The 20,785-nt window shown below is 42.1% G+C and overlaps 1 protein-coding gene across 1 annotated transcript in view; it reads left to right on the forward strand.

The window, feature by feature from the left end:
- The window catches only part of LOC134620284 (uncharacterized), a 342,368-nt gene that overhangs the window by 10,446 nt on the left and 311,137 nt on the right, over positions 1–20,785 (forward strand). The window contains exons 4-7 of the mRNA XM_065470090.1: positions 11,512–11,590; positions 13,246–13,453; positions 15,755–17,603; positions 19,240–19,413. Coding sequence (XP_065326162.1) covers positions 11,512–11,590; positions 13,246–13,453; positions 15,755–17,603; positions 19,240–19,413 — 2,310 coding nt within the window. The remainder of the gene's footprint in view (positions 1–11,511; positions 11,591–13,245; positions 13,454–15,754; positions 17,604–19,239; positions 19,414–20,785) is intronic.

A 20,785-nucleotide genomic window follows, 5' to 3' on the forward strand; every position in this document is an offset into this window, starting at 1 on the left:
CAAAACGGTGGATAACTGAATACAGTAATGAGATCTTTAACCAGGTCTTCCCCTTAACACCTGGCCTGTCCATAGGTTCAGTCAATGAGCTCGTCACTAGCTTCAATGCTAAAATGTTAAATGTAATTGACACTATTGCTCCCATTAAGGTGAAGGTTATCTCTGGAAGGAAGAAGTCTCCATGGAGAAACTCCACACTGGTGAAAAATGAAAAAAGAGAGTGTAGGAAAGCTGAGCGCAGATGGAGAAAAACAAACCTCCAGGTTCATTATGACATCTATAAAGAGAAACTTCGCAATTATAATTTACAACTGAGGAGTGCAAGGAGGTCTTACTTCTCTGACATCATCACCAAAAACAGTCATAACGCTCGGGTCTTATTCTCTACAGTTGACAGGCTAACAAACCCTCCTGTGTCAGTGGGAGCTGAACTTCGACCATGGCCTGCAATGACTTTGCCAAATTCTTCACAGAAAAAATCCAAAAGATTAGACAAGCAATTGGTACATCAACAGCAGATCCAGAATATGTACTGTGTCCACCGAAAAACTGTTTAAACACCATGAAACAGTTTCACCCTATTAACAGCAAAGACCTGGAGGACATCTTAGGTCAACTGAACTCCTCCTCTTGCTGTTTAGATGTCCTGCCAACAAGTTTTTTCAAAAAGGTCTCAAAGACTTTGGAGTCAGACCTGTTACAGATCGTCAGCTTTTCTTTATTATCAGGTGTGTTTCCAGAACCACTAAAAACTGCTGTAATTAAACCTATACTGAAAAAGGACAATCTTGACAAGACACAAATGAACAACTACAGGCCGATCTCAAATCTCCCATTTTTAAGTAAGATCATTGAGAAAGCAGTTTCTCAACAGCTCAATTACTTCTTAACACAAAATAACTGCTATGATGCCTTCCAGTCAGGTTTTAGACAGAACCACAGCACTGAAACCGCTCTGACCAAAGTGTTTAATGACATATCAAATCAAATCAAATCAAATCACTTTTATTGTCACATCACATGTGCAGGTACACTGGTACAGTACATGTGAGGGAAATTCTTGTGTGCGAGCTTCACAAGCAACAGAGTTGTGCAAAATACAATAACGTAAAACAAGCAAAATATAAGAATGGCTAAATCTGAAACTAATAAATATATGTACAATATATAATAGTATATGCATTACTGGATGTGTATACTAAATATGTTTTTCTACGTGTGTGTGTGTGTATACATATTTTACAAATTAAATAGAGTAAAAATAAAATAAAATATATAAAAATATACAGAGTTGAGACATGTGCAAAACAGTGGCATTACTGTACAGTATGGAGTGCATAATGTTGAAGTTCAAGTAGTGAAGGTGAGGTGTCTATGACGTGTTCAGCAGTCTGATGGCCTGATGGAAAAAGCTGTCTCTTAGTCTGCTGGTACGGGACCGGATGCTGCAGAACCTCCTTCCTGATGGAAGTAGTCTGAACAGTTTATGGCTGGGGTGACTGGAGTCCTTGATGATCCTCCACGCTTTCCTCAGGCACCGCTTCCTGTAGATGTCTTGGAGGGAGGGAAGCTCACCTCCAATTATCCGTTCAGAGCACCGCACTACTCTCTGGAGAGCTTTGCGGTTGTAAGCGGTGCTGTTGCCGTACCAGGTGGTGATGCATCCAGTGAGGATGGTCTCAATGGCACAGCGATACAAGGTCCTGAGGATGCGGGGGCTCATGCCAAATCTTTTCAGTCTCCTGAGAAAGAAGAGGCGCTGCTGCGCCTTCTTCACTGTTTTGTTTATGTGTACTGACCACGTAAGATCCTCAGCCAGATGTACCCCAAGGAACCGGAAGCTGCTCACTCTCTCCACAGCAGCGCCGATGATGGTGATGGGGGTGTGTACTCCTCTGCACCTCCGGAAGTCCACTATCAACTCCTTTGTCTTTGCGACGTTGAGGGTGAGATGGTTGTCTTGACACCAGTGGGTCAGGGCGCTGACCTCCTCCCTGTAGGCCGTCTCATCACCGTTGGTGATAAGACCCACCACTGTAGTGTCGTCCGCAAACTTCACAATGATGTTGGAGTTGTTAGTGGCTGTGCAGTCATAGGTGTAGAGTGAGTACAGGAGAGGGCTCAGTACACACCCCTGTGGAGCACCAGTGTTCAGTGTGATGGGGGATGAGGTGATGCTACCCAGTCTGACCACTTGGCGTCTGTCAGACAGGAAGTTAAGGATCTAGCTGCAGAGGGAGCTGCTCAGTCCTAGATCCTGCAGTTTCCTGTCCAGCTTTGAGGGAACGATGGTATTGAATGCTGAGCTGAAATCTACAAACAGCATCCTCACATACGTGTCTCTCTTCTCCAGGTGTGACAGGACAGTGTGTAGTGTCAGGGCTATGGCATCATCAGTGGACCTGTTGTGGCGGTAGTACTGGGCGATATGGAAAAAATATTTATCACGATATGAATTATTTTATATCATGATAACGATATATATCACGATATACCACAATGTTTCCAGTTATTCTCTGAAAAGTTTGACAAATTTCATTCCTCACTTTTTTTACTCAACTTTATTTTGAAGAGACATTTAACGGAACTGTCACAATTGAGAAACATACATTTTAGTATAAATGTATCAAATGAAAACAGCTGTGGCCTTCACATTTTTTTTTCCAAAATGTACATTTAAAATGAATTGTCAAAATAAACTTAAAGTGCACAACAGTTTCAAGTTTCTGAGAAGAAATCTCAGATTTGCACAAAAGTTCAGCTATAAAAAATAAACAAATTATTTCTTAACTTTCTGAAATCTGTAACCTTGTACTGCAAAGTTTGCAAACCTATATAAAGTGACAAAAGTAAGCATCACGGTTGAACAGAACTCTGTTTAAGGCATTAACCATAAATTAAAGTGCAAACAGAAAATGGCTACTTTGCAGAAGTAGATATGTTACTGTTGAATTTACAGGTTGAGTGCAAGGAAGACTAGTTGGTCAACTGTGTTTGGCTTAAGACATGACCTCTTACATGTGATGATGTTCCCACTCGCACTGAAAGCCCTTTCAGATGAAGAACTAGTAGCAGGAATGCACAAGTACTTTCTGGCCAGCCTGGCCACCAATGGAAAGTTTGTCTCATGCTGCTTCCACCACTCCAGTGGGTCAGTCTCTGAGTCAGGTCCAGGTGTCTGAAGATACATGGAGAGCTCCAGTTCAATGGATGCTCTACTGGGTTGGGAGTGGGTGGTGGATTGACCTGCCTTTTTGAAGTAGCTACCCAAACTTTTCTTTTTCTTTGTGGGACGGGGAAGCTCTGGATCATCGTCAGCAGCTGGGGGTGAACTGGAGGCTGCTGCTGTTTGTGCACTTTCTGGTGCTGTTGCTCCCACCATGTCCACCAGCTCTGCTGCAGCTCTCATCTTTATGAACTCCACCCTCTCTTCCTTGATGTAGGCTGTCTTAAACCGTGGGTCAAGAAGTGTTGCCATGTCTAGGAGGTTGTTGGTGGCATGGTCATCATACTTTTCATTGAGGTACTTGAGGATACCGTCTTTGACTGCTTTTGTGAGCTCTGTGTCTCCATCCTTCTGACTGAGGATTTCGTTGTTGAAGAGGTGCAGAACTGGCTTCAGAAAAGATACGCTGACGTAACTCTCCCCTGACAAAGCGTCAGTAAACTCGAACAGTGGACCCAGTGCGTTGTTCAAGGACTCTAGCAATGCCACGTCTTGCCAGCTTGGCACCAGATGCCTTGTCTAAGTCAAATAGCAAAAAAGAAAGGGGAAAAAAAGGTTACTTTCATGAGGTGGTGAATCTAGGCTGCAAACATAATCAGAATCCAAAATGAAAAGAATCAATGTACAATGTTCAGTGGCTATGTCTCACCCTCTTGTCTGCAAGGAGAACCTGTGAAAGAGCTTTCTCCTGCTCCAGGAACCTCTCTATCATCATCTGCCGCGAGCCCCATCTTGTAGGGCTTTCAGTGATGAGCTGATGAGGAGGCAAGCCCAGCACTGCTTGCACCTTGGCCAATTCACGTTTTTTCTTCCATGACTTGGAGAAAGTACTCACCACCTTTTTACACACTCCAACTGCTCGTTCCACAGCCTGTTTTGTAGATACTGGTGTGAGAGCTTTTAGAGCATTCTCTGTTGAAATAAAACAAAAAAGTATGTTATAACATATTTTGACAGCAACTTTATTTTTTATCATAATGTATCACTTAAATTACTTATGAATTGATTTAATAATTAGATACTGTGAGCAGCTAGTATCACAATTCATTCTTTACTGTGACAGGAAAAAATATATATATGTATATATAAATAAAACTTGTTCAATAATGTTTTGTACATGGGCTGATCTAATTTAGATTTACTAATATTTTTGTTGCTACTATACTACTCTCAACACAATATTACACTAAGCCATTTTTAGATTGTTTTACACTAAACAATGGCTAGCTGTAGGCGGTGACCAAAGCATTGTAGCCGTTCCCACTGGTTCAGTTCCATTGCAGAGATGTTGTTAGTGGCGTTATCCGTGGTGACACAGACAAGGTGGCATTCTTGCAATCCCCATGACTCCAGTGTATCTCTTAGACCTAGACACATTAATTCTTAATTAGGAGTGACTCAGAATTACTACAGCCAGAACAGTATCTGAAATATTTGTTTTACTAACATGCATATCATATATGTTAGTAAAACTAGTGTGTGTGTGTGTGTGTGTGTGTGTATACATATATACACACATATATATATACACACATATATATTTATATATATATATGTATGTATATGTATGTGTGTATATATATATATATATGTGTATATGTGTGTGTATATGTATATATATATATGTGTGTGTGTGTGTGTGTATATATATATGTGTGTGTGTGTGTGTGTGTGTGTGTGTGTGTATATGTATATATATGTGTGTGTGTGTGTGTGTATATATGTATATGTATATATATATGTGTGTGTGTGTGTGTATATGTATATGTGTGTATATATATATATATATATATATATATATATATATTAGTACTACATGCACGTATATATGCACATAAAGTACTTTATGCACGGTTAAATATGTAGCAATGGCGGACTCATACCTTGGGCTAACATGCCTCCAGTGTGGTCTTCTGGAAAGTACGCAGTCTGTAAACAGCGAGCGCAGAGGGTCCAGTCTTTGTTAATGAACTGGATGGTTACGCTCATGTAGGGCTGTGTATCTCTGCTCGTCCATAGGTCAGTAGTCAAGGCATAATGCACGACACTGCAAACATCCTTCTCTACTTTGGCCCGGCATGCGTCATATAAGCGAGGCAACTCAACTTTACTGAAGTGCTTACGACCGGGCATGACGTACCTCGGATCAAGGACTTTGACGAGGTCACGAAAGCTGTCCTTCTCAACTACGTAAACAGGGGCCATGCCTTTACAAATGTAACGCGAGATGGCTTCTGTGATTTGTTTATGGCGCTGGGACGTTTTCTCATACGGCGTCCCTTGTGCGAAAGACTGCTGTATCTTCGGCTGGCTATAGTTTTTCTTTTCCAAAATTGCTCCCGTCGTTCCACAGCTTGGTTTAGCTCGGATTTTCTGGATTCTTGAGTATTCTTTTTCGTGGGCCTTCTGTAGGTGATAGAAGAGATTTGTTGTGTTGCCATCGGGCGCGGGAATAGTTTTATAGCATAGCTTGCAAATGGGCGTCTTCTGCTCCGTGTCAGTGCTGTTGAACCCAAAATGTAACCAAATCACAGATGTACCCCCTCTTTTCGGTAAAAGTGCTTCTTCTTGGGCTGCCTGTGTAGCTGTCTCTGCCTGTTGCATGTCCGGGCATGAAACTGCACCCTGTCGCGTGTCCATCGTTTAGAGTTTTGAGCATGTCGCAAATCCGGGTGCACGTAAAGCAGCACCATGTCGCAAAACCACAAGACGGAGTTTCTTTGTGGATATTTCTTCTCCGAAAAATATCATTTTTTATACTTCATTTTCTCTTGCATAAAGTTAGAGTATGAATAGTGACAAAACAACATTAATATATTTGCCCCCAGGCTATTTAATTTTATTTTTTATGTATTAATTTTTAAAATTACAAACGATAGAAACGATAGAAATGATAGAAGACAAATGGCACGATAGACACTTTTCTATCGTCCACACGATATATATCGTCATATCGCCCAGCACTATGTGGCGGTATGCAAACTGTAGAGGGTCCAGTGAGTCGGGCAGTGCAAAGCAAACGAAGTCCCTGACCAGCTTCTCGAAGCATTTGCTCATGATGGGGGTCAGGGCTACAGGTCGCCAGTCGTTCAATGAGGAGATGGTGGAGGATTTGGGTACAGGGACGATGGTGGCCATTTTGAAGCAGGCTGGGACTACAGACAGAGAGAGGGAAAGGTTGAAGATGTGTGTAAACACTCCAGCCAGCTGAGCCGCGCATGACTTGAGGACACGGCCGGGAATCCCGTCCGGACCAGTAGCTTTGCACGCGTTCACCTTCCTGAAGCACTTCCGCACATCCTCCTCAGACACAGTGTGCGCACTGACGTCATCCGCAGTGCGCACACTGTCCGGTCTCATGGTGTTCGCTGTGTCGAATCTAGCGTAGAATACGTTTAGATCCCCACACAGAGAGGCCGTGGTCTGCGGTGTGCTGGTTTTCCCTCTAAAGTCTGCGATTATGTTTAGTCCCTGCCACATACTCCGAGGGTTGTCAAACTGTTGCTCCACCCTGTCCCTGTACTCACGTTTGGCTGCTTTGATCGTCTTCCGGAGTTGGTAATGTGCGTGTTTGTAGTCCTATGTGTTCGCGGAGGCAAAAGCGGTGCTCCGTGCCGCCAGTGCCGTGCGAACATCTCTGTTAATCCAGGGTTTTTGATTTGGGAAGGATTTAACTGCTCTGGATGGGATGACATCTTCCACGCATTTCCTGATAAATCCGCAGACTGAGTCTGTGTACTCATCAATGTCCCTAGCAGCCACGTGAAACATTTCCCAGTCAAAACAGTCCCGCAGCGTAGACTCCGATTGGTCCGTCCAACAGTGCACCGCCCTCCGGGTTGGAGCTTACTGTTTCAGCTTCTGCCTATAGGCGGGCAGAAGCAGGATGGAGCGGTGATCTGATTGGCCGAATGGGGCACGTGGGAGGGCTTTGTACGCATCCCGGAAAGAGGTGTAGCAGTGGTCAAGTAGCCGGTCTCCACGAGTGTTGAAATGGATGTGTTGGTGGAGTTTTGGTGAGACTTTCTTCAGGTTTCCCTTATTAAAGTCTCCGGCTGTGATAAACGCCACCTCTGGGTGTGCGGTTTCCTCACTGCTGATCGCGCTGTACAGTTCCCTGAGTGCTCGGTCAGTGTCGGCTTGTGGGGGAATGTAAACAGCCGTAATAATCACTGCTGTAAATTCCCTTGGTAGCCAGAATGGCCGGCACTTAATCATCAGGTACTCCAGGTCCGGTGAGCAGAAAGATTTGACCGGGTGCACGTTCGCATAATCACACCAGCTGTTGTTGATCATGAAACATACACCACCGCCTCTGCTTTTCCCAATAAGATCCTGTGACCTGTCCGCGCGGTGCACAGAGAACCCCGGTAGTTGTATTGCGGAGTCCGGTACCTTGTCCGATAGCCAGGTTTCTGTGAGGCAGATCACGCAGCAGTCCCGCATCTCTCGCTGGAATGAGATCCGTGCCCGAAGCTCGCACAGCTTGTTCTCCAGAGACTGCACATTAGCCAGTAATAAACTGGGTAACGGTGGTCTGTTAGTGCGCCGTCTCAGTCGAACCAGAACGCCAGATCTTCTCCCTCTGCGTCGGCGTTTACGGCCTCCAGGGACAGAGAACAAAGGCGTCTCAGGTGAGATGAATGGGGGGTCTGCAAACGGAGGGTCCGTGTTGCAAAACTTGAACTCCGGAAAGTGATAAGAAAGACCGTCTTTTATGTCCAGTAAGGTTTGTCGGTCGTACACCAGGAGACGTGCTACTCGTGAAAAAATAAAGGAAAAGTAAAATTAAACACAGAAAACAGCTGTTGCTTGGGGGAGCTCGCGACGAGGCTGCCATACTCGGCGCCATCTTAAATACTATATTCTGAAGATCTGTCTGATTACAGACAGTGGAAAAATGTCAGTCTTAGTTTTACTGGATCTCAGTGCAGCATTTGATACAGTTGACCACAACATATTACTCAAACGACTGGAGAACTGGACAGGTCTTTCAGGAACTGTACTAAACTGGTTCAAAACATACTTAGAAAAGAGGAAATACTTTGTATCAATAGGTAACTTCACATCTGAGCAGACAAGTATCACATGTGGAGTTCCCCAAGGTTCCATCTTGGGACCCCTTCTGTTTAACATTTACATGCTCCCACTGGCACAGATTATAAAGAACAACAAAATAAACTATCACAGCTATGCAGATGACACACAAATATATATCACAATGTCACCAGGAGACCGAGGCCCTGTACAGGCTCTTGGTAAATGCACTGAGGAAATGAATGACTGGTTGTGCCACAATTTTCTCCAGCTAAACAAAAACAAAACTGAAGTAATAGTCTTTGGAGCCAAAGAAAAACGATTACAGGTCACCAGAGAACTTCAATCTATACACCTAAAAACCACCAACCAGGCGAGAAATTTGGGTGTAGTGATGGATGCAGACCTAAACTTAGAAAAACACATTAAGACAATAACAAAATCAGCTTACTATCACCTCAAGAATATTTCAAGGATAAAAGATCTGATGTCTCAACAGGACCTGGAAAAACTACTCCATGCATCTTTAGTAGGCTTGATTACTGTAACAGCATCTTTACAGGTCTACCTAAAAAATCAGTCAGACAACTACAGCTCATTCAGAACTCTGCTGCTCGAGTCCTCACTAAGACCAAAAAAGTGGACCACATCAGTCCAGCTCTGAGGTCTTTACACTGGCTGCCTGTCCGTCAGAGGATAGACTTTAAAGTTCTGATGCTGGTCTATAAAGCTCTGAATGGTTTGGGACCAAAATGCATCAGCGACCTCCTGACCCAGTATGAACCTTCCACATCCCTCAGGTCATCTGGATCCGGTCTTTTATCAGTTCCCAGAGTCAGAACCAAAAGCATTCAGCTTTTATGCTCCTTATATCTGGAACAAACTCCCATAAAGCCTCAGATCAGCTGAAACACTCAGTTTATTTAAATCCAGGTTGAAGACTCACCTGTCCTCAGCTGCATTGGAATAAAGCACCAAATCCACACTTTTAAGCTTAAATTTCAAAACTTACATTTTAACTACTTATTTTATCTACTGTTCTGATTTTATCTACTGTTTTTTTAATCAATTTTAAATCATGTTTTTTATTGTTTTTGTTTTTTATTGTCTCTGTAAAGCACTTTGAATCACCTCGTTGTTGAATTGTGCTATATAAATAAACTTGCCTTGCCTTGCCTTGCCTAAAAGACTGGCAGCTGTAATTGCAACAAAAGGTGGTTCTACAAAGTATTGACTCAGGGGGCTGAATAATTACGCACACCCCACTTTGCAGTTATTTGTTTGTAAGAAATGTTTGGAATCATGTATGATTTTTGTTCCACTTCTCACATGTACACCACTTTGTATTGGCCTTTCACATGGAATTCCAATAACATTGATTCATGTTTGTGGCTGTAATGTGACAAAATGTGGGAAAGTTCAAGGGGGTTGAATACTTTTGCAAGCCACTGTATAATCTGCAGATTCTGACAGAAATCTGCAACTATCCTTTGAAGCACCGCTCCTCTCTAAAACAACAATAAGGATAATTATTAGGCCATATGTAAATAACAAAATAACTTTAAAACTTAAAGCAAAATTGGGAAGTGTAAAGTCACAAGTCTGGGTCTAAACAGAGCGCGTTGTGTGTGCCATCTTCTTTTGCAGGCCGCTTTAAGGGTTCACACTAGAGTGCGATTGCTGTCACATTTTATTTGCAGTGTGAACAAGCAGACGAAAAAACTCCGATTGGATAAAAAAAAATCAGAATTGAGCATTAAGACCTGCAGTGTGAACGTAGCCTAAGACTCAGACTTGACACTGACACGATTGACCGGTGAGACGGGGCGAACACAGAAACAAGCAGAACTAAACTAGAAGGCACAGGAACCAGAACAGAGCTGCTCTGATTCTCATGTCTTTGTGTCTGATCTGTTAAACAGTCTGAGAGGTCACAAAGAGACCCAGCAGCTAAAGCTTGGATCATACTGGCTGCTGTTAATGAGACTCCATCAGGACAACACTGAACCACAGTGATGTTCATGGTGGCTCAGCTCCAGTCTGCCAGTCACAGGGTTGTGTTGACATGGTGCCTGTGTGTGTGGCTGCTGTCAGCTGTTACCTGTTCTGTTCATGGTCGCTTTGTTTCTTCTTCTCTTCTGGTTTATGACTTCCAGTCACTCCTAAATATCTGAGCTACTGTTGAAGAGCAGTCCTGACTGGACCCAGGATGTCAGGAATAATCAAATATCCCACCTGTGCTAGAGACCGTACCAATGTTCCTCCACCTCAGATACAGCTGATCATTTTGTTTGTTCTCATAGAAGCTTTAATCATCCCTTACTTTATCATAGATCCATTCACTCAGACAAATGACGAGTTACTTTCTTTTAATTCAACATGCTTGGAAATCCTTGATCCCATTGGTCCTCTCACAACCCGGAGTGTAAAACCTAAAACCCAGCCTTGGTTGAATGATGTTACCAGATCATTGGTTTTGTTTTGTTTTTTTGTTTTTTTTTTTGCCTGTCCCGTTTGGCTCTTTTACCATCAGAATTATTGTCTAAAGGTGAAGAAAGATGCCCAATGGATTTACTTTACCAAATTGACCATCCCAGCCTTGCTGTAATGGTCCATTTGATTCACCTTTTATTGTTTATTTTATTTTCACTTGCTGAATACTGGACAGACTTGACTGGGGGAAAGAAGGGGAGAAAGAAAGAGGGAGAAAAAAAAACAGCTGAGAAGAGGGACGGGGGAGAAGGGTTACCAGATCATTGTTAAACGATTAGAAGGCTGTAAGATCAGCAGAAACAATACGTATTTCTCCAAGATCATGTCTAATAACTGTCATATATTTTATTTAGTGTTATTAACTCAGCTGTAAAAAATTCCTACTGCTGCTCCTCTTGTAGCATCGCTGAGTCTCAGGAGAAAGTCAGACTGTGACACAAAGCAAACAAGTTGTACTTCTAAAGGGGAGCCGAATAATCATAATAATATGTTTTAGAAGCACCAAACAAACCCAAACTCTGGATCCTAATCCAGCAGAAATATTGTATGCTCTGTGTGAAGGACTGAGCCCAGATTCACTCAGTGATGTAGGATTGATCAACAGTTACACAAATGTTTATAGTTGCTGCACAAAGCAGTCACAGCAGGTACTGTCAGCAATGTTTCACCAAAGGCGATTCAGATGAAGTTACTTGAGCAGAAACTACTGGATCTTTATCCTGTGCTTGTTCTGATTCTTCATGGTTCCTCCACAGAGTGGACCAGCAGAGCTCAGAGGTTCCCAGTGGTCAGTCTGCCCAGCAGCATCAAACACAGCTGGACACCATATTTATGGTCTGTACATGTACAACAACTACTTTTACATCTATTCTGTTCACAGTCATCTCCATGCTGCTCTTTGTAGACCAGTGGATTGTCAGTAGGGCTGGGAAGTAACAAAGTACAAATACCTCATTACTTAAGTACAATTTTCTGGTATCTGTACTTGAGTAGGTTTTTTTTTCTGACTAGTTTTTTTTTTACTTACACTCCGTACATTTTTAAACAAACATCTGAACTTTCTATATTTCTTTAAAAATGGAAACGTCCTCCAAAGAACTACTTTTACTTTCTTACTTTGAGTACATGTCAGAGCCTGTACTTTTTTACTTTTACTTGATTAAAGAAGATTAAAGAAGTTGAATAAGTACTTCAACTTTTACTAAAGTAGTTTTTAATAGTAGTAGTTGTCCTTCTACATGAGTACACAAAGTCTTTCCCTTTTCTTAACTTTGCTGATTTTTACAATTGATTCAGTTCTGATTCACAAAGTCCCGATTCAATTCTTGATTTTATTTGTTTCAGTTCAATTTGACTCAGTCAGAAATATAATAATTATGATTATTTATCTTGAAATGTAACTCTCGAAAGAACCCTCTAAACCTTTTAAATTTAAAATATTTAATTACAACTATGAGACTTTCTCTGCAACTACAAACTCAGTGTAAACCATGTTATATCTAAAAACAAAGCTGAGACTTTATCAGAGGTGTGAGCATCACAGCAGAGGCCTTTGTGTCAAAGTAAGGAGGATAAAACAGAAAAACATGAAGGAGATTTTCCAGGCCTGGGTTTTTATAGCAGATAACCTTAAAAATATTCTGCAGTAGAACAAAAACTGAAGAAAACCATGAATCAGCATCTGAACATTACCTGATGTTGCTAAAGTGAAGCAGAGCAAAGTTACAGAGGTTTGATTAGAGACACAACTAAGTGTTTTGCATTTTAGATAATCTTAAAAAGTTTAAATTTCTTTGGCATTGAATGGCAGAAATGAGGCTTTCTTGTCGGAGGTCATTTTTGAAGAACAAAAACCAACGACCCACAGCACTGAACGGTAGACTCGTGGGTAATAAGCAAGCCAATAATGCGGAAAGCAGATTTTTAATGGTAAACACAGAGAGAGAGAGAGAGAGCTGTGGAGGAAGTGTGATTTTTATCGTGGTGGAAGCAAAACAGCAAAAGTAGGAGGGAATTAATGACGATTTTTATCAAACATGAAGCATAGTTCTGATCTTTTTTTGCTGCTGGTTCAGTCAATTTGGGTCAGAGTGATGAAACCTGCAGCATTAGAACCTGTAAGATGTCAGCTTTCAGCACCCAATGACATGTCCATGTACGTGACATCGGGTCAAAATTCGACGCTTTGTGTTTACATGTTTTGCAGAATACATTTACCTGCTTTTTAATCACTTACTCTTTTGGCTGTTGGCTGGTTGTTTAAATCGTTTTGTGAGCTATAAGCTGAGATTCTGGAGTTTCTGATAAAATACATTTTTATTTAAAACATTGATTTCAAGATTTATTTTGCATCACTTGAATTAAAATCAATTTGAATCAGCAAATCACTTTGAAACCCACTCCTAATTGTCAATGTTTCCAACATGGATCTGATGTTTGGCTCCATGATTTCAGTTTGAATTGCTCATTCACAAAGTATTCTGTTCCAGCTGCTGGAGGACAACATCATCACTTTTGTGAAGAACGAGCTGAAGAAGATCCAGAAGGTTCTGAGTCCAGATTACCCAGAATGCTTAGAGAGTCAGAGGGAGGATGATGATGTGGAGAGGAGGAGCAGCAGAGAGGCATTTGTGAAGATCACAGTGGACTTCCTGAGGAGAATGAAGAAGGAGGAGCTGGCTGACTGTCTCTATTGCAGTAAGAGGATTTCTATAAAGATTAAAGCTAACTGATGACTGGAAAAGTCAAAAAACAACCACTGTCGTCCTTCTGCGAGACTTCAACGCTCAAGTGGGCAACAACAGTGAGACCTGGAGGGGTGTGATTGGGAGGAACGGCATGTCGGATCTGAATCTGATTGGTATTTTGTTTTTGGACTTCTGTGCAAATCAGAGTTTGTCCTTAATGAACATCATGTTTTAACATATGGGTGTCCAAAAGTACACGTGGCATCAGAATGCCCTAGATTGCAGGTCGGTGATCGATTTTGTAATTGTATCACCAAACCTAAGGCCATATTTTCTGGACACTCGGGTAAAGAGAGGTGCTGAGCTGTCAACTGATCACCACCTGGTGGTGTGTTGGATCAGGTGGCAGGGGAAGATGCTGGACAGACCTGGCGCAACTAAACGTGAGCTGGAAACGCCTCGCAGAGGCCTCGGTGTCAATCACAATACCTCTGCCAGAGCTTCGACAGCATTCTGAGGGAGACTGGGGACATTGAGTCCGAATGAACCATGTTCAGCATCTCCATTTCTGAGGCCACTACACTGAGCTGTGGCCACAAGGTGGTTGCTGCCCATCGGATGTGGTTAGCCTGTGGGACTTTGGAGCAGTGATAGGCTCAGGCAGTGGCTGAAGCAAAAACTCGGGTGGGGCAGGAATTAGGAGAAGCCATAGAAAAATTCTTTTGGACTGCCTCAAAGAGATTCTGGCAAACCGTCAGGTGACTCAGGAGAGGAAAGCGGTGCTCTACCTGCAGTTTGTCTAGTAACGGTGGAGTGCTGCTGACTTTGACAGGAACATTGTCGGGCGGTGGAAAGAAACTGTCTTCCTCCTTCTGTAGAGTTGGCAGAGTCTGGGGATGGGGGGACGACTCACCTATCTGTGGGACAAGCTCACAGAGGCAGTTAAACAGCTGCTTGCTGGGAAAGCACCTCGGGTGGATGAGGTTTGCCCTGAGGTCCTGAAGGCTCTGGATGTTGTAGGGCTGTCTTGATTGACATGCCTCTACAGTTCTGCAAGGGGACTTCCTCGGGTCCTTCATGTTTAAGAAGGGGTATCCAAGGGTGTGTTCCAACTATATGGGGATCACACTCTTCAGCCTCCCTGGGAAAGTCTATGCCAGGATGCTGGAAAGGACAGTCCATCCAAACCTCAGATACAGGAGGAACAATGTGTTTTTTATCCAGGTCGTGGAACATTAGATCAGCTCTTTATCCTCTCAAGGATACTTGAGGGTGGACAGGTGTTTGCCCAACCAGTCTACATGTGTTTTGTGGACCTGGAGAAGGAATTCAACAGTGTCACTCTGAGTGATCTTTTGGGAGGTGCTTCGTGAGTATGGGGTGTCTGGTCCGTTGCTTCAGGCCATTCGATCCTCATACAACTGTTGCAGGAGCTTGGTTAGCATAGCCAGACTCGTTTCCGGTGGGTGATGATGTGGTTCTGCTGGCTTCATCAGGTGATGGCCTCCAGCTCGCATCGGAGCAGTTCGTGCCTGATTGTGAAGCTGTGGGAGTGAGAATCGGCACCTGCAAATCTGGAGCTATGGTCCATATCACTCCAGGACAGGGACGAGTTCCGAAGTGGAGTTCAAGTATCACGGGGTCTTGTTCACAAGTGACAGAGGAAAGGAGGGGGAGATGGACAGATGGATTGGTGCAGCGGCCGTAGTGATCCACACGCTGTACCGGTTCATTGTGGTGAAGAGAGAGGTGAGTTTAAATGACAAGCTCACAATTGTCGATCTACATCCCTACCCTGACCGATGTTCACAATCTGTGGATAGTGACCAAAAGAGCAAGACTGTAGATACGAGCAGCAAAAATGAGAGCTGCTGGCCTCTGCCTTAGGGATAACGTGACAAGTATGGCTGTCCAGGAGAAGCTTGGAGGAGAGCCACTGCTCCTCCACATGGTAATGAGCCAGTTGAGGATGTTCGGGTCTGACAAAGATGCCTCCTTGGCGCCTACTAAGTGAAGTGTTCTGGGCATGTCCCACCGAGGCACACCCAGGACACGGTGGAAAGATTATATCTCTTGGCTTGCCTGGGAGCACCTTGATGTTCCCCCAGACAAGCTGGAGGAGGTGGTCAGGATGAGGGCGGTCTGAGCTTCTCTGCCTAGGCTGCTGCCTCAGTGTCCCAGCCCTGGATAAGCAGAAGGATATGGATGGATGACTAGAACATTTGTTATTGTCTTAAGAGATGGACCAACATGTAGCCAAATATCGATGCTTTAAAAAAATGAGACGTAATGTTTTGCATTCTTTTTCCAGAACATTTTCCTACGGTATGTCAACGTAACCTTAAATCTGCACTGAAGAAGTTCCAGTGTGTGTTTGAGGGGATCGCTAAAGCAGGAAACCCAACCCTTCTGAATCAGATCTACACAGAGCTCTACATCACAGAGGGAGGGACTGCAGAGGTCAATGATGAACATGAGGTCAGACAGATTGAAACAGCATCCAGGAAACCAGACAGACCAGAAACAACCATCAGACAAGAAGACATCTTTAAAGCCTCACCTGGAAGAGATGAACCAATCAGAACAGTGCTGACAAAGGGAGTGGCTGGCATTGGGAAAACAGTCTTAACACAGAAATACACCCTGGACTGGGCTGAAGACAAAGCCAACCAGGACATCCAGTTCATATTTCCATTCACTTTCAGAGAGCTGAATGTGCTGAAAGAGGAAACGTTCAGCTTGGTGGAACTTGTTCATCACTTCTTTACTGAAACCAAAGAAGCAGGAATCTGCAGCTTTGAAGACTTCCAGGTTGTGTTCATCTTTGATGGTCTGGATGAGTGTCGACTTCCTCTGGACTTCCACAACACTACAATCCTAACTGACCCTAGAAAGTCCTCCTCAGTGGATGTGCTGCTGATAAACCTCATCAGGGGGAAACTGCTTCCCTCTGCTCACCTCTGGATAACCACACGACCTGCAGCAGTCAATCAGATCCCTCCTGACTGTGTTGTCAGGGTGACAGAGGTCAGAGGGTTCACTGACCCACAGAAGGAGGAGTACTTCAGGAAGAGATTCAGAGATGAGGAGCAGGCCAGCAGGATCATCTCCCACATCAAGACATCACGAAGCCTCCACATCATGTGCCACATCCCAGTCTTCTGCTGGATCACTGCTACAGTTCTGGAGGATGTGCTGGAAACCAGAGAGGGAGGACAGCTGCCCAAGACCCTGACTGAGATGTACATCCACTTCCTGGTGGTTCAGGCCAAAGTGAAGAACGTGAAGTATGATGGAGGAGCTGAGACAAATCCACACTGGAGTCCAGAGAGCAGGAAGATGATGGAGTCTCTGGGAAAACTGGCTTTTGATCAGCTGCAGAAAGGAAACCTGATCTTCTATGAATCAGACCTGACAGAGTGTGGCATCGATATCAGAGCAGCCTCAGTGTACTCAGGAGTGTTCACACAGATCTTTAAAGAGGAGAGAGGACTGTACCAGGACAAGGTGTTCTGCTTCATCCATCTGAGTGTTCAGGAGTTTCTGGCTGCTCTTCATGTCCATCTGACCTTCATCAAGTCTGGACTCAATCTGCTGGAACAACAACAAAAAACCTCCCAGAAGTCTGAAACAAGAGATTCTGCAGAGAAACTCTTCTACCAGAGTGCTGTGAACAAGGCCTTACAGAGTCCAAATGGACACCTGGACTTGTTCCTCCGCTTCCTCCTGGGTCTTTCACTGCAGACCAATCAGACTCTCCTACGAGGTCTACTGACAAAGACAGGAAGTAGCTCACAGACCAATCAGACTCTCCTACGAGGCCTGATGTCACAGACAGGAAGTATCTCAGGAATCACTCTGGCAACAGCCCAGTACATCAAGAAGAAGCTCAGTGAGAATCTGTCTGCAGAGAAAAGCATCAATCTGTTTCACTGTCTGAATGAACTGAATGATCGTTCTCTAGTGGAGGAGATCCAACAGTCCCTGAGATCAGGAAGTCTCTCCACAGATGAACTTTCTTCTGCTCAGTGGTCAGCTCTGGTCTTCATCTTACTGTCATCAGAAAAAGATCTGGATGTGTTTGACCTGCAGAAATACTCTGTTTCAGAGGAGGCTCTTCTGAGGCTGCTGCCAGTGGTCAAAGCTTCCAACAAGGCTGTGTAAGTAAATATGTGATCATACCCTATTTTGTAAAATGTTGATTCTGCTTAATAAGAAAGCAGGCGTGAACCATTAAAATACAGAAACGTTAGGTGCTAATAGGTCCTGTAAAACTGTTAAATATATTGCCTTTAATTATTTGTCATTAACTCTGTGATCATTTTAATGTTTAATAGCAACAGACTGTTTCAGAAACATTTGTTCCTATAACATTTATCAGTGAACCAACATATGGTGGGCTCATATTATTGTAACTAGTTGAAAACAAATATAAATAATCAAAAAAGATCTATAACATGTTTAGGCTCATCCAAAAAGCACGTTGAACAAACCAGTGTTATGTTATTTTACTCTTCTAAACTAAATGCACTACATCATAGGTCTGATCCTTCAGCAACCTCTTGCAGGGTTAAATAGCCTCAAGCTGTTCACTCTTGATCTTTCATTATTCAATTCTAATCTGCAGTCCGACTTTAACTACGGTTATGTGACAAATTATTCACCCAATTTCTGTTACATGTTTCAGCTGATCAAACAAATGTGTATTTTATTTAAAAAAAAACATTTAAACACAACATGCAGTTTTTAATATGATGATTATATATTAAAGGTACAATGGTATCCAAACCTACCTTTGGATTGCATTTATATAGCGCTTTTCAAGGCACCCAAAGCGCTTTACAATTCCAATATTCATTCACTCTCACATTCACACACTGGTGGAGGCAGACTGACAGAAGCGAGGCTGCCATATCGCGCCATCGGCCCCTCTGATAGTTGTGCCCCACACCACATGTTTTTGAAAAGCTAAGTTCAGTATTTCCTGCCAAAAAATATTTAACAAATGCATGAAAAAAAGAAAAACCCAAAATAATTAGGAGTAGGAAATGCTTTTCTACTGCGCTTTTGATGTCTTCCTCTGATTTTGTATTGTTAGTTTGTACCTGACCATAAATACAGTGTTTCTTTTATTTTTTCTTTTCTTACCTTTTCTTTTTTTTAAATCTGTTATGGCTGCCACAATTTCATCTAGTTTAAAGGAAAAGGTTGTTCCTTATATTGTGTTTTAAATGGCCACTGATTTGCCAGTTTGAATTTTTTATTGACTTTTTATTACAGCTGGGCTAGAAGTTTTTCAAAACTGTAGCAGAGCAGTTCAAAGAAGCTGCCATTAATAACACATTTTTTTCCTGCTGTCATCTTTGTTGACATTATGTTTTTATTCATCTAAAATGTGTTATTTTAGATAAAGGATTTACTACCAACAAGGTCCAGTATGTAATAAATAGGGATTACTTTGAACTGTATGTAATCACAAAAGCGACCAACAGTACTTTATGCACATGCCAGCAGGTACAAAGGTAGTTCCACTAAATCTACCAGCTCCTCACTGGTTTCAATTTAAATTTAAGGGAATGATGGTGTTTACCTAGCTGATTCCGCATGTTTTGTTTTGACTTTCTCCACATATAAATTGTGATTTATATATTCATAAATGTTAAAAACATGTTTTGTTTTTATTATTTCATGTGTATGTTATCAGTTTATTTATTTTATATGGTAAATGAATGTTTTTTTTTTTGTCTTGGTTGAATATATAAAGTAATTTAATCTAAGGGCAATTTGTTTTTTCAGACTGAGTGGCTGTAACCTGTCAGAGAGAAGCTGTGAAGCTCTGTCCTCAGTCCTTAGCTCCCAGTCCTCTAGTCTGAGAGAGCTGGACCTGAGTAACTCTGACCTGCAGGATTCAGGAGTGAAGCTTCTGTCTGCTGGACTAAAGAGTTCACAGTGTTCAGTGGAAACTCTCAGGTCAGGATTCAAACTTTTCCACAGATGATCATCTAAAATGTGAATTATATTATTGCATAAACAGGTAACCTTTATAGCACTTTAAAGTGAACCTTTACACTTGGATTATTAGACTCTGAATTACTGTCTAAATATTTTTATAGTCATGTGTTTGTTTAAAAAGATACCTAATGTCCTGTCCAATTTAGAGATTTAGTGCTACTTTGTGCCCTTAATATAAAAACGATTATTTCTGTAGGAATAAAATTTATTCGAGTTTGTCCAAATTACATGTTTTGGTGTCTATTGGGCATCAAGAAATTATTATGTATGGATTGTCAATGGGACCACTGTTATGTTCACCATCCACATCTTCTTCAGCTCTTCACATTTCTCTAACTTCTCATCTTCCTTTTTCCTGATGTTGTCATCACGTGTTATAACTACATCTGTCATTACATGCACCACTATGTCTGTTTGGTTAGCCATCACTAGTTTGTCCGTTTGAAGAGGCTGGGGGTTCATTTATCCCAAAGTTTGGAAAATCACAGTTACAGCTGCAAAATACACGCAAAAAATAATCTTGCTTAAAAAATTTAATAATAAATGGCACAAAACAAGACTGCTCTGAAAGATAAAAAGATACACAAAAGAAGGACTCTAATTAAATACAAATAGAAACCAACTCTACCAGTGAAAGGTTCATAGAAAACATTTTAATAAAGATGAAAACTGTCAAATAAAAAATGTCAATACTGTTGTGAAGTGGTTAGCACTGTTAAAATGTTTGTTTTAACAACAGCATTAAATTAGATTATCTGGATATTTAACATTTGAAAAGGTGTTGTAGGAAATGCAGGTGCAGTGAATGATTAAATTATATTCACTGCGATATCCTGGGAATTCATTGGTTAGATTCAACATATTGTGTTCAAAAAGCTAAGACTGGATATAATCGTATAGATTCCAGCTGTTGGATATAATTCTGCAGATTACATAAGATGTAAGATGACCATCATGTAAAAGTAAACCTACACAGATTTGATGTTTTTCTATTTCCAGGTCAGAATGAATGTGTGCACATATGTAATTAAAACAAATGAACTTAGAATCAGTAACACCATATTCAGTCTTTATTAACTTGGCAGAGGGCAGTAATTCAAGGACTGACTGGACTGACAGCACTCATTATAATCATTCCCTCTCAGTTCTGTTAAATCTGAGTATCATGAAGTAATGTGGTAACTGTGGACTGATGACACTGTGTTTACAGACAGCATTTGAATCATATTATGAAGGCTGTATATTGGAGCCATTGTAGATCTATCGGTGTATAAATGTAACAGAACTTGGTGGTGATGCTAACAGTGCTAGCTGCTTCAGCCTTTATTTG

This window comes from Pelmatolapia mariae, linkage group LG3_W, assembly GCF_036321145.2.
Source record: "Pelmatolapia mariae isolate MD_Pm_ZW linkage group LG3_W, Pm_UMD_F_2, whole genome shotgun sequence".
Lineage (NCBI taxonomy): Eukaryota > Metazoa > Chordata > Actinopteri > Cichliformes > Cichlidae > Pelmatolapia > Pelmatolapia mariae.